General features: G+C 43.0%; 2 protein-coding genes across 4 annotated transcripts in view; both read left to right on the forward strand.

The window, feature by feature from the left end:
- fnip1 (folliculin interacting protein 1) overlaps nucleotides 1-7734 on the forward strand; it is a 41731-nt gene extending 33997 nt beyond the window's left edge. For all 3 annotated transcript variants that reach the window (XM_026181212.1, XM_026181214.1, XM_026181213.1), the window contains 6 exons: nucleotides 1744-1913; nucleotides 2735-4442; nucleotides 4577-4742; nucleotides 5096-5296; nucleotides 5431-5546; nucleotides 5790-7734. In XM_026181212.1, coding sequence (XP_026036997.1) covers nucleotides 1744-1913; nucleotides 2735-4442; nucleotides 4577-4742; nucleotides 5096-5296; nucleotides 5431-5546; nucleotides 5790-5868 — 2440 coding nt within the window. In that variant the 3' untranslated portion in view covers nucleotides 5869-7734. The remainder of the gene's footprint in view (nucleotides 1-1743; nucleotides 1914-2734; nucleotides 4443-4576; nucleotides 4743-5095; nucleotides 5297-5430; nucleotides 5547-5789) is intronic.
- Nucleotides 7735-7744: 10 nt separating this feature from the next.
- Nucleotides 7745-14065, forward strand: part of rapgef6 (Rap guanine nucleotide exchange factor (GEF) 6) — a 155635-nt gene continuing 149314 nt past the window's right edge. Inside the window, exon 1 of the mRNA XM_026181209.1 lies at nucleotides 7745-8829. The gene's annotated coding sequence lies outside the window, so the exon portion shown is untranslated. The remainder of the gene's footprint in view (nucleotides 8830-14065) is intronic.

The raw sequence follows: 14065 nt of genomic DNA on the forward strand, positions 1-14065 counted from the left end.
AGATGGCACACAGATTTAGTGAGTCCATGATGTTGTGTCCTAGACTAAGACAAAGATGCGAGGTGCACAAAATATATATACATGTCGCATCTTTCTTTTCTTAGCAACAGAAATGGGGAACATGCAGATTTCCACACACACTTAACTATTCATTCTCTCTCCCTCATACTCCTTTGTTATGTTTAATTGCACACACAGACACTGACACCCTCTTTGCATCTATTTGTCCGTTTTAAAAAGTGCTGTGAATGAGAAGATCCCTGCCAGTCTCTAATTGCTTATTGTTGCTATTACAAAGCCATGTCAAACCACTGCTAATTGTGCACGTATGAATTGGTTGCAGCGCTTTTATTGAACATAGCACCCATATTCAGCAGAATTAATTAAAGCATCATTCACTGCACTGAACTGAGGTGTTGCATAATGTTTAGTAAGGTGGTAAAAATGCCTTAAAATGTTTTATCAGATCTTAATTAGAGTAACACCACAGTAGAAGTGTTCACACAGTTGAAAATATTAAAACTGTGCTTGAGAGTTTTTGTTTTTTTAATTGTAACTTTTTCTGTATTTTTTTTAAATTAATTTGTCATTTTATCTTCTATAAGCTCCATATCAAAATCTACAACTTCACTGATTTTGTTGAAAACCAAACTATATTTTACTTTTTCGTATATTTTTTACATTCAGTCATTTATACAAATTAGACCAATGAGAGAACATAGATAAAGGCAGATTATCATTACTGTACTACATGAGCCATGGATTTTAAGACATTTGGGACTTTTCTCGTGTTCTCTAATTTCCAGCATGCTCACTGAACTTAAATAGACAGTTTTTTCCCCCCTAAGTAACCAGTTTCTGTATCAGCATCACCACTTAGCTGAAGTCAGTGTTTCCACCACTACTGCAACTACCTCTAAGTGCTGTTGACTCTAGAGTGAAGCGTCATGTTTCCCTGGGAACCAGTGCTTTTACTGTATCACATCACATCTTTTATGAGGCCATCTCATCAGTGTTCCCATGACTGATGGTTCTGATAATTCCAGCAGTCCCGGCACGCGATTGAACTCTGCTAACATGACAGAGTTGAGTCATGAGACAGGAAGGGAAGTAGACACTTGTGGTCAGAACTGAGAAGTGAATCATGCTCATGGAGTGTGTGTGTGTGTGTATGGGTGTTTCGCTTAATGTGTACAGCTGCGTATGTTTCAAACTAAGGATTTGTGTTTGTGGTGTCCAGTTCAACAAGAAAGAAATGACCAAGGTTTTCCAAGTAATGACAGCACATTTGACCTTACTGAAGTAGGTCAGGAGAGAGACTGAGAGAGAGAGAGAGAGAGAGAAAGGCAATTTCTGGACAGATGGTAATCATCGAGGGTGATCAGGGCGATATGGTCGTAAGCTGTGCCCATAGCATGGCAGCATGGTGGTTAGCGCTATTGCCTCACAACAAGAAGGTTAAATGTGTTGAGTTTAAATGTTCTCCTAGTGTCTGCGTGGGTTCTCTCTGGGTAGTCTGGCTTCTTCCCACAGTCCAAAAACACGCAGTAGGATTAGGTTAAGTAGGACATCTAAATTGCCCGTAGATGTGCATTTGAGTGTGAATGATTTTGTCTCTTTGTGTTACCCTGCCTCCCGCCCTATGGAAACTGCCCCCACAACCCTGAATTGGATAAGTGGAAGAAAATGGATGGATCGTGATCATGCACTGATTCCCCCTTGATTTATTCCCCCCCCCCTTAGATTCCTTCCCGCATTATTGACAGCGATTCTGACCAATCATCTGGCTTGGGTGCCCACCGTCATGCCAAATGGGCAGCCTCCAATCAAGATCTTCCTTGAAAAGCACTCCTCCCAGAGCGTCGACATGCTGGCAAAGACGCATCCCTACAATCCTCTCTGGGCACAGCTAGGTGAGACGGTCAAAGACAAACACACAGGCAGAGAGACTGAGATGTGCCTTTGCTTGTTGTTAAAGCACCTGGGTGGAGTGAAAGTAAAACGTAACACCTGTGTTTGCTCTTTATTTTCACTGGAACATTGTTGCCATTGTTAATCATTACAACTTGAAGACAAGTTATGACTAGACTATGTTCGCTACCTGCAGCTTTAAATCTGAGTAAGCTAGATGTCTGTGCATCATCCTAAGAGGTGTAATGCAGACATTGTCTTTTAAGTCATCTCAGAAGCAGCGGTCATTCCAGTCCACATTGCATGTGTAATATAAATACTGTTTAAAATTGTAATAACTTGAAGTGAAAACTGGGTACACTGTTAAACTCTCCCTGATTCATGTGAAAAGCACTGCGTTGTTTTACAGAAGTTGAACTAATTGAAGTACTGAGATTTATTAGTAGTTGGCTATTATGTAAAATCCTATAATAAATTTTAAAGGGAAGTCTTAATGAGTCCTCATTTTTACTCATGTGACATGGAATGTAATTAGAAAGTGAGTTAACACTGACACCTAGTGTTAACAGCTGAGAGCTGCAAACAGTCATATGTAAAGAGAAGCGTGAAAGAGATACACACCAACAATACTGTACTTGGTTATGGGTGTTTAAGTAAACAATAAAGAAGAAAATATGATATTTTTTACTCTCCAATAAAACTTGTATTCAAAATATACATTTCCTGTCTGAGATTAGGGAAACAACGTAAAATTATAAAGCCAAGAAAATATGGAATTAATTAACATATTTGTAAAAATGACTGTTCTTTTATCTTTTTGTAGGGGACCTGTATGGGGCTATTGGCTCCCCAGTTCGGCTGTCAAAGACTGTAGTAGTTGGCCGCAGACAGGAGCTTGTCCAGAGACTCCTTTATGTCCTTACCTACTTCATTCGCTGTTCTGAGCTGCTGGAGACGCACATGCTGGACAGTGCTGAGGACGAGGCCATTGTCATGCCCGGCTCCCTTATAACTACCTCCCTTAGAAAGGGCGAGGTGGAGGAGTCTGATTATGTCTTGGTTACCGTCCACAAACCCAGCGGAGACTACCTATCCCAAGGGGCCCACAGTCAGCAGACTGAGACAGAAGACAGCATCTACCCTTCAGACAACAGCCTGCAGAGCAGCACATTCACAGACAATGAAGTGGAGCACAGTGCTGGAGAGCCACCCAACGAGGAAGAGGAGGAGGATGAGGATGAGGAAGACAGCAGCGAGAGCCAGGGATCGAGGAGCAGTGTGCTTCAGGCAGGACACGGCCAGGGCACAATTCCCATTAACAGGATTGCAGAGGTGGCAGAAGCTAAGGATGTGTGCAAGGAGTCTAGCAGCCGACTGTTCACAGAGGCTCGAGTGGAGACGGTGCTGCACGTCGGCTTGGCTTCCACCAGGGAGCAGGTCTGTGTGCTGGATACAGAGACCAAGGGTGACCTGAAACCTATTGATCCATCCATCCCCACAACCCTTGGATCAGATCCATCCTTACCTGTTCCCACAGAAGTAAAAAACTGTGGGTTAGATGCTTTAATTAATGCAGCATCTGGAAACCAGACCACTAAAGTGCTCCCTGCTCGGCCGTTGGGGATGCATTTGGAGAAGAAGCCTCCAGATAAGAACCTGATTGCTGGAGTATCAGTGATACCGGGAAACTCTGTGATAGGGCCCATGGCTTTGACTCTGCCAGAAGACGAAGAGCCAACAACAAAAGTGACTTTTCTCATTGGAGACTCCTTGTCTCCTGAATCAGACACAGAGAGCCGCGGAAGGAAGGTGGAGGAGGACTACAAGAAACACATGCTGCAGCTGCAGCAGCCATCACAGCATCAACGAGGACAGCATTATCAGCAGCAACCGCAGCAGCTGCAGATGGGAGCCGAGCTAAAGACCAGCTGCACCAGAATGTCAGAGGACCAAACCAAACAGACCAAGGCAGTTTCCACCCTGCAGCGGGTACCGAGCAAGATCTCCCAGTGGGACCTGAACTGTAGGGATGATTTTGATGATTATTTCAACCCTGGGGAAACTAGGACTATAGATAATGTTGCCAAACAACATGAAGCCAGTAGGAACAAGGACTCGGTGGACTTTTCAGCGGCTTCTCGGTATCATGAACTAGGGGATCTTGGCTTTCACAGCAAGGCCAGGGTGCAGGGTTTGGGCCTTTGTTTAGGTCCAGGTAGTGGAGAGATGCAGTCATGCAGGAAGGGAGAGAGGTTGTTGGATATGGAGAGGAGGTGCAGGTGTGAATCTACAGACTCTTCTGACATCTGCGTCTGCAGGGGCTGTCCTGCTGAGCAGGACAAAGATCTTGTGTTATCAGTCCCCGTTCCCCAGGATGCAAGGAGTAACAGCAAAGAGGACCAAAAGCACAAATCAGCGCCCATCAACGACTGGGAAATACCACGCAATGAGAGCTCAGACAGTGCGCTGGGAGACAGTGAGAGTGAAGAGACTGAGGACTGGCAGGAGGAAGTTCTGGTGCCTTTTCCCGGGTGAGTAGAACTTGCTCAAAAACGTGTTTTTGTTTTCAGCAATAGCTGATTAGTTGTTGAGGAATAAAAACTAAAACTATCCACAAAATGTGAGATAAAATAAACAAATTTCTCATGTCATGTTTCATCGACAGGTCAAAGCTGGTGGAGAACTACTCTAAGCCAAGCATTGCTAATTTTGGCCGGTCTCTCTTTGGAGGCTACTGCCCCACCTATGTGCCAGACTTTGTACTGCATGGGATGCCCAGTGACGAGAAGCTACGGCAGAACCTCATGACTGAATTAACCCATGCAGTTCAGGTAAAGACTGGAAGGACTTACTCTTTAAGGAGCCACACGTTTTCCCTGCATAAACAAAAAGCTCAATGGTGGTGTCATACCCAAAAAGGAGGCTTTGCAGCATCAGGGAGTGGGCAGCCTGAGATCATGCCAGTAGTTAAACTTGAACTCTACTTTTCAGCTGGAAAATGATTCTAAGCACACAATTAAATCCAGCAGGAAGTCACTAAGAAATTAAGAAAAAAATGGAGTTGACTTATGCATGTTTGAGAAGTAATAAAATAGAAGACTGGGTCACGTTATGGATATTCGTGCTTTTTGTGCTTTCTATGTGTATTTCATTGGTTTAAATGGCCATCCTTATCCTCCTGTAGCATCCAGTATTGGATGAGCCCATAGCCGAGGCCGTCTGCATTATAGCAGACACAGACAAGTGGACAGTGCAGGTGGCGAGCAGTCAGAGACGAGCCACCGATGTCAGCAAGCTGGGGAAGGAGGTCCTGGTGTCCAACCTGGTGTCCAGCTTATTGCAGTCTACTAACCAGCTTTACAAACTCAACGTGTCCCCCAACTTTGTACGCTAAGTCTTCATCTTTCTGCTTTAGAGTCAAGATCATGTTGACCCCTAATAATTTGTGTGTATACAGTAAATAGCACTTATATTATTGCTTATAAGTCATGCTCCATGTGTTGTTCCTCTCCTCTTCAGTGTATAATGCACCTTGAGGACCGTCTGCAGGAGATCTACTTTAAGAGCAAGATGCTTGCTGAGTATTTGAAGGGCCAGACCAGAGTCCACGTGAAAGAACTGGGCATGGTTTTAGGGTAAGCCCTTTACCTTTTTTCTTATTCCGACTTTGAAATGTTAAAGTTTGTCTGTGTAAAGGTTCATCTGCACCCATTTCAGCCAGTTGTTTTCATCATTACAGCTAGTGACTTGGATACTCCAATCTTAAAAAAAAATAAAAAAAATAAAAAAATACAGGTCTTGAATAAATTTCCCAGGTGAACAACAGTGTAAACCTTTAATCTAACTTTTATTTATTATTTTATTTGGTATCTTTGCAGAATCGAGTCCAGCGACCTCCCCTTGCTAGCTGCCGTGGCCAGCACTCACTCCCCCTATGTTGCCCAGATCTTACTATGAAACAGTACTGGCACTGAGGTCTCCAACAGTTCGCTTCCTGGGGAGGTCGGTCAGAGCTGTGCGGTGCCACCCGGCCCCAGAAACGGGCCGTCCACGCTCTGCTGCTGACTCTCTACATGGTTTCCTGACCCGCGTGTCTGTGTGGCACAGGTCTTTATGGACCACAGCCAGAGCTGACGCTTAAACTCATTGCTGCTATTTCAGAGCAATGATGACGTTGAACCACAGGGTGGAGTTGGAGACCACAGACCCAGAGATGGAGCGAGGCACTGCGGATGAATGGAAACATCCCTGAGATGACCTTCTCCTGTCGTTGTTTGAATGTTTTTAAATAGGACTCTTTCATTTTAGGACACAAAAGCCAAAGACTTTAATTTTATTTTTCAGCTGAAAATGAAAATCTAAGGGTGTCTATAGTGTAATAACAATGGATTTGTTTCTTCATCTGCTTTCTCCCCCCCTGTACAATCTTAAACCTGGTCATACGAAGTGATGAATAACATGTTTAAATGAAGCAGGCGGATGATTTTAAACTTTCCTTTGAGGTAAATATCACTTGGAAGAGAACTTTATCAATCTCATGCCAATTAAGTCTTTTTGTTTATCGTCAGGACTTTGTTTACAGGCCAAATTTCCCTGAGTTAGATCAAAAGATTTTGCTTTTTGTCAAACTGCAGTGCCCACCTGACTTTTTGTTTTGTTTTTGCAAACTTGTTTTGAAATGGCGAATTAAGTGGCTATGACATTCTTATCACAGGTACAGCACTACCTCAGATCTTCATATGGGCATGTGGCTAACCATGTACAGCCGCCCCATAGAAAACCCTGAGGTACTTTCTAAGCTATTTTAATCATAGGAATGTCAACTGTGCAGACTCTATGCTGTGTTCTCATAAAATTTAAAAAAAAAAGGGAAAGGCTGTGTAATTCCTTAAGATGATTGATTCACACAAAAAAGGAAGAAACTTATTTTTGCGTCAGAATGTGATTAAATGGGGTCCCTTTATACTGTGGAAAAGCTAAACCATGCATTATCTACATCTATTTTACAACCAAAAAAGAAAAAATGCTGAAATATTTTCACACTTTTATAGCTTTGCGACCTTTATACGATGTTTACGGCGTTGATGTTTGCTGCAATGAGAGGAATAGAGGAACACAGTAGGCCTTATAGTGGATATGTATATGTCAGCTGACACTATTCTCAAGGTTGTTTCTATTACAGTTAGACTCACAAAATACAAAACTATAGTAGGACACGTTTTCCTTTTGTTTTCTTGGCATTGACAGATTTTGGTTGTTATGCAGTACAAGCAGGGTGCGATTTGTTGAGAGTAAAAATGCAGGCTTAGATTTTGTGGAATCTGGGACACTCTTTCTTTTTTTTTTTTTTTTTTTTTTTTTTTTTAAATAAATCTTGAATTGATGGGAAAATGTTAACATGTTCACAAACTGCCCGAATCAGAGAGAGCTTCACATATTTTCTAACTATAGCGTACTTTTTATCCAGCACCTTGGAGGCAGTGGGACAATTTTTGAACTTCTGCAAATCTCTAAGATGAAAATATTGTTTGAGCTTGTTAATGGAAGCGCAGTCTAACTGCATTCTCTGAAAGCAGCACTCTAACCCTGGGAATTCCACAGTGTGTGTGTGTGTGTGTGTGTGTGTGTGTGTGTGTGTGTGTGTGTGTGTGTGTTTGTTCAGCCCAAATCGCACCCTGGGTATAACCCAAGTCTTAACGGAAAAGTGGCATAAATGTATCGCAGGCTTCTGGAGAGCTCGTTTTTGCTGTTATAATTGATATATACAAATATGCTTGTTACTGTATTTGAAGATACTCCGCTATATCAGCCTACTTTTTTTTTTTTTTTTTTTTTTTGTACAAACCAGCCATTATGTTTAAAGGGTATGGATTTATATCTCCTTTTCCCTCTTTATATATGGATAAATTATTTAGTTGCCTGTGTTTAAGTGTAACGGTTTGTGTAAACTGTACATATTCAAGTTTATTTCCATGTATTTGTACAGAATGTCTTTTAAAAAATTGTCTCCTCGAATTTATTCTTTTCCCAATTTTATGGGAACGTTGTGCAATAAAGATGCTGATGATGAAAATTTCCGTGCCTCTCTGGGAAAGTTTTTCTGTCTCCGAATTTAACGGACAGTTAGTTGACATGACCCCGTGTTTTTGGTTGGTTTACAAGACATTACAAAGTGGCTTTCTGTCAAACCACAAGCCTTTGAGTCACTGGCGCAGCTCCAGCTTTACGTTTCATCACATCCTTATATTGTGGTTTCTTCTCTCATTCCCCACAAACACTACATAATAAACTATTCCATGACTGCATAATTATGTGTAAACTGGTTTTAGCTTTTAAGGAAAGCAGTCTTTCATTTTCTCTTTCTTATCATATGAGCAATACAAATTATGCGTCATTTTTTTGGGGGTTGGTTTTTTTGGGTCTGTTTGTCTTACACAGACAGTGGATCTAAATCAGGGCAGACTCTACAACAACAGCACTTTTGTTAAGTTTGGCTGTCAGCAGTCACCATCTGGCTTACACGTTGTACCCACCTTTGAATTTCCCACCCTGAAGCTGTCTGCCACTCCACCCAGCCCTCTCAGTGCACGAGGTTAAATGAACAGAGCACGTACGCACACACTGCAGTTATGCAATAAATGAAGGAGTGTCCTGACTCAAAGCAAATACACTGGTGGAAGCTATGTTTCCCCACAGTAGCAACACTGCTGCCTTATGTGAATGGTAATTTATTAACACAGGGTAACAAGAATCAGAAGTCGAGGCATGTGCACATTAAAGGAGTGGTTTATTGGATCTAACTCGGCTCTGCAGCTCATTCTCTAAGGGCACGGGTTTAATTATGAAATATAAGGACAAAAGGAGCTGAAGAAAACTGATTTTTGCCACCTGGAAAAGTCAATAAGTCATAATTGTGAGGTAGGAATCCATAATTATAACACACCAACTCCAAATTCTGAGAAACATCATCTAACTATAATATACTTTGCAATGCCATTTGTATTCTTCAGGTGGCAAAAATCGACTTCAATATAATCCCTGGAGTCAGGTGTTGCGTTCACACGCGTTAGGGTAATCTCAATATTCCGCAAGCAGAGCAAAACTCTGGTTGCACTTTGCCTTCACATGTGTCCAAAGGCAGAGGGAGGATCTATGCTGCGTTTAAGTACTGCTTTCATAATTCCTACACTGAAACACAGCCTGACCCTTCCCTTCTGCTGCACTGCTTTCAGCTTTTATCTGCATTTTCATTTATGACTGTGGTTGTTTGGAAAAGTCCCTGTGGTATAACAATTTGCATGTCTTTCTTGTAAATAGCGTATGGTAATGTATTGACAGACAATACAGGTATGTATGGATAGTGGATAGATGATGTTATTCGAAGTTTCCATACACTCACGGGCCTAAATGCCATATTTTGGGTTTTTTAATTATTTCTTTGAACTGTTCTTTTCTCATGATAGAAATATTTTACACTGACTTAAAATAAAAAGGTTTTAAACATTTTAGGGTTTTTTCAAATCCACACATGGTTAAAGTACACATACACCCCAGCTAATATTTGGTTAAATACCCCTTAGCAATTTGCACCTTGATCAGACATGTTTAGTAGCTTACAGCAAACGTCTGGTTATAGCTCTTAGGATAACTGGAAGAGGTAATTTAAATTGGGTGGTTGCCTTGTATTTTTAATAGGGTTGAGGTTGTGACTTTGGGGAGGCCATTCGGGTCAGTTTTTTCCATGTTTCAGGTAACTGCTGATTTGAGGTGAAGATAAAGAATTTGGAGATTGACCTCCTCCATTATTCCACAAGCTTTGTGCAATGTAGGACCAGTAGGACTAGCAGCAAATCAACCGCAAATCATGATGCTACCACCACCACGCTTGATAGCTGGTAGTGTGCTTAGGCTGGAAAGTCTCCAAACATGCCTCTTGTCGCTGTGGTCAGAGAGCTCAATTTTTGCTTGTCCGATTATAAAACCCTTCTCCAGAAGACATTTGGCTTGTCAACGTGGGCAGCAGCTAGGGGTGCAACGATACTCGTATCGATATTGAACCGTTCGATACAGTGCTTTCGGTTCGGTACGCATATGTATCGAACAATACAAAATTTGTAATTTATTTTATCAACTTTCCTTCTGACGATGCTGTCTGTGTTGAGCGCTCAGTAAATCTGCGTTCGACTACTCAGCCTAGGCTGCACTGTCGAGCACAGATCCACTGAGCGCTCAACACAGACAGCATCATCAGAAGGAAGAGCGCAGGGCAAGCTAGCGAGACAGAAGTTAAGCTCTCCTTGCAACATGGCAAATTGAACCTTCCCCACCCTCATTCAGATGTGGCGTTTGGAATTATTTTGGTTTTCATGTGACGTATGACCCTGAAGGTAAGCGTGTCATGGACTAAAGTAAAACAGTATGTTGGATGTGCCATGCAATGCTCAATTACATGGGTGGGAACTAGTGTGTTAGCGAGCAGTTAGCTCGTTAACGTGTTAGCCGTCTAGCCCCACGCAGGGGTAGCTCGATAACGGAGCACTAGTGGGAACACAACGAATATGACTGCACATTTACGCCGACATCATCCTAGTGCAAAGACAAGTGGAAGCAGACAAAAACAACAAGCATGCATGTTACAAACTTTACCCGAGTCATTTAGACAGCCGTTAGCACATGATTCTCCTTATGGGGACCTGATATGTTTAATATTGTGGCGAGCTCAGACAAGGAGGAGAGGGAGGTGTCGTTTGGTCTTGCTTACCGTGAGCTAGCCAGGGAGCACAGCCGTTTATTGACATCTGCAGAAGAACACTGCCGCTAGCTAACTCCTCAGCGCGGCAACCGCACAGCAACAACAACACACAGAGCGCCCTCTGACCCCGGAAGGACACACCGTCGCAGCGAGAAGGCGTCACCCGTCACTATGGCAACATAAACAAAACATAACTGTACAAACAGAACCCTGAACAGCCCTGACCCGCTACATAGCCCCCGCCTAAGGGGTCAGTCGTCCCCGACGACCCCATTGCCCCACACAAAGTCCTGCAAATGTCCAGGTGCCTTCTTTTGGCGCACCGGCCGGTCACGACCGGCGGGGGAAAAGTCACTCGGGTCAGAACATGGGGTGCCACCATCATCCCACTTCTGACACTAATGTGGCGAGCTCAGACAACGAGGAGACGGAGGTGTCGTTTGGTCTTGCTTCCCGTGAGCTAGCCAGGGAGCACAGCCGTTTATTGACATCTGCAGAAGAACACTGCCGCTAGCTAACTGCTCAGCGCGGCAACCGCACAGCAACAACAACAACAACACACAGGGCGCCCTCTGACCCCGGAAGGACACACCGTCGCAGCGAGAGGGCGTCACCCGTCACTATGGCAACATAAACAAAACATAACTGTACAAACAGAACCCCGAACAGCCCTGACCCGCTACAATATGCTGCTGAGAATATAGCCCAGAAGAAGCGTATAGTATAGCTTTTATTTTGGAAAGAGCCATTTCTCTGTAATAAACTCTCTTTTCCAAAGATGAGTGACTCCTCAATCAGATACAGGTGTTACCGCGCCAGATCCGCGGCCCCGAACCGTAGTAAGGAAACCTCTGGCAGTTACTTGAAGGTTCCGTAACTGACTCGTAGCCGGCAACAGCTTACTATACAAGTCAACTCCGCTAGCAAAAAGATCGAAGGAGGCGTAGGAAACTGCTTCACCGAACTTTATTTCTTCTCTAAGGCAGGAACACAGCGTACAGTGGGCTGAAACAGTTTACTCACAGCGAGCATCGCCGACACAACTCTGGCTGTCGAGGGAGTTATTATATTCCTTTTATTTATTTTCTTTCTGTCTCTTCTGTAGCTAACCGTTACTTTTTCCCCTTCTCCGCTCTCTCTCTTCACACACACACACACACACACACACCAGGCAGTCCCGCTACACACATCCCGAATACATTTCCCATCAGGCTTCATCCTTAAAGGGCCATGCCTGTAACACAGGGCTTGCAAAATCGGGCTAGCGATTTTTCCAGTCAGGCTACCAAAATCTATCTCTGCCCTGCCCGTCGGGCTATTGTAGGAAGGAAAAATATATGTCAATGCTTTTGCATTCTTTCGGAAATGTAGCTGGGTAATTATGTCATTGGCATCGGTGAGCCACTGTCAATATGTGACATATTGAAATCGCGTTTGAATTTGCGCTTGTTTTTTGCTTTCACTTTGCAAATATCCAGGTGCCTTCCTTTGGCGCACCGCCGGTCACGACAGGCGGGGGAAAAGTCACTCGGGTCAGAACATGGGGTGCCACCATCATCCCACTTCTGACACCAATGTGGCGAGCTCAGACAAGGAGGAGAGGGAGGTGTCGTTTGGTCTTGCTTACCGTGAGCTAGCACTGCGGTCAAGTGAGCCCTCACTTACGAAGTCGCAGTCAAGCTAGCCGCCCCGCCAGCCGCACCTAAAATGTTGTTGCACTACTCTTACGCATATTACGGTATAGGTGCCGACTGGCTTAGAAACACAGTGTTTTCTGTCCTGACACTATTTTACTTCACAATCCACTCCCAGTTTTGGTTAATCTCCACTTTCACCCCTGTGATCCACAGCCCAAATTACTGTATGATTCAGAGAAAATTAACAATAAAATTTACCCAATTTACTCAACTATACTTTTAATGTCCTCATCTTTGAGCTCAGATTACAGGAAAACTGTAAGAGGTGACGCAGATATTTCACTGGATTCTGACTCTAGGCTGTCTCCACTCTGCATGCTGTGATCCACAGCCAAAATTACTGTACAGTTTTTGAGAAAATTGATAGTAAAATCTTCCCATTTTGCTTTACTGTACTCTACATATTGACATCTTTGATCTCCGATTACAGGAAAACTGTAAGAGGTGACGCAGATATTTCACTGGATTATGAATCTAGGCCATCTCCACTCTTCACCCTGTGATCCACAGCCAAAATTACTGTACGGATTTTGAGAAAATTGATAGTAAACTTTGCACAATTTACTCTACTGTACTCTATATATTCTCATCTTTGAGCTTAGATTACAGGAAAACTGTAAGAGGTGACGCAGATATCTCACTGGATTATCACTCTGGGTGACCCCCACTCTGCACCCTGTGATCCACAGCAAAAATTACTGTATGGATTTTGAGAAAATTCATAGCAAAATCTTCCCATTTTGCTTTACTGTACTCTACATATTGACATCTTTGATCTCCGATTACAGGAAAACTGTAAGAGGTGACGCAGATATTTCACTGGATTATGAATCTAGGCCATCTCCACTCTTCACCCTGTGATCCACAGCCAAAATTACTGTACGGATTTTGAGAAAATTGATAGTAAACTTTGCACAATTTACTCTACTGTACTCTATATATTCTCATCTTTGAGCTTAGATTACAGGAAAACTGTAAGAGGTGACGCAGATATCTCACTGGATTATGACTCTGGGTGACCCCCACTCTGCACCCTGTGATCCACAGCAAAAATTACTGTACAGTTTTTGAGAAAATTGATAGTAAAATCTTCCCATTTTGCTTTACTGTACTCTACATATTGACATCTTTGAGCTCAGATTACAGGAAAACTATAAGAGGTGACGCAGATATCTCACTGGATTATGAATCTAGGCTGTCGCCACTCTTCACCCTGTGATCCACAGCCAAAATTACTGTACAGTTTTTGAGAAAATTCATGGTAAAATCTTCCCATTTTGCTTTACTGTACTCTACATATTGACATCTTTGAGCTCCGATTACAGGAAAACTATAAGAGGTGACGCAGATATTTCACTGGATTCTGAATCTAGGCTGTCGCCACTCTGCACCCTGTCATCCACAGCCAAAATTACTGTACGGTTTTTGAGAAAATTGATAGTAAACTTTGCACAATTTACTCTACTGTACTCTATATATTCTCATCTTTGAGCTTAGATTACAGGAAAACTGTAAGAGGTGACGCAGATATCTCACTGGATTATCACTCTGGGTGACCCCCACTCTGCACCCTGTGATCCACAGCAAAAATTACTGTATGGATTTTGAGAAAATTCATAGCAAAATCTTCCCATTTTGCTTTACTGTACTCTACATATTGACATCTTTGAGCTCAGATTACAGGAAAACTATAAGAGGTGACGCA

Source organism: Astatotilapia calliptera, chromosome 10 (genome assembly GCF_900246225.1).
Source record: "Astatotilapia calliptera chromosome 10, fAstCal1.2, whole genome shotgun sequence".
NCBI lineage: Eukaryota > Metazoa > Chordata > Actinopteri > Cichliformes > Cichlidae > Astatotilapia > Astatotilapia calliptera.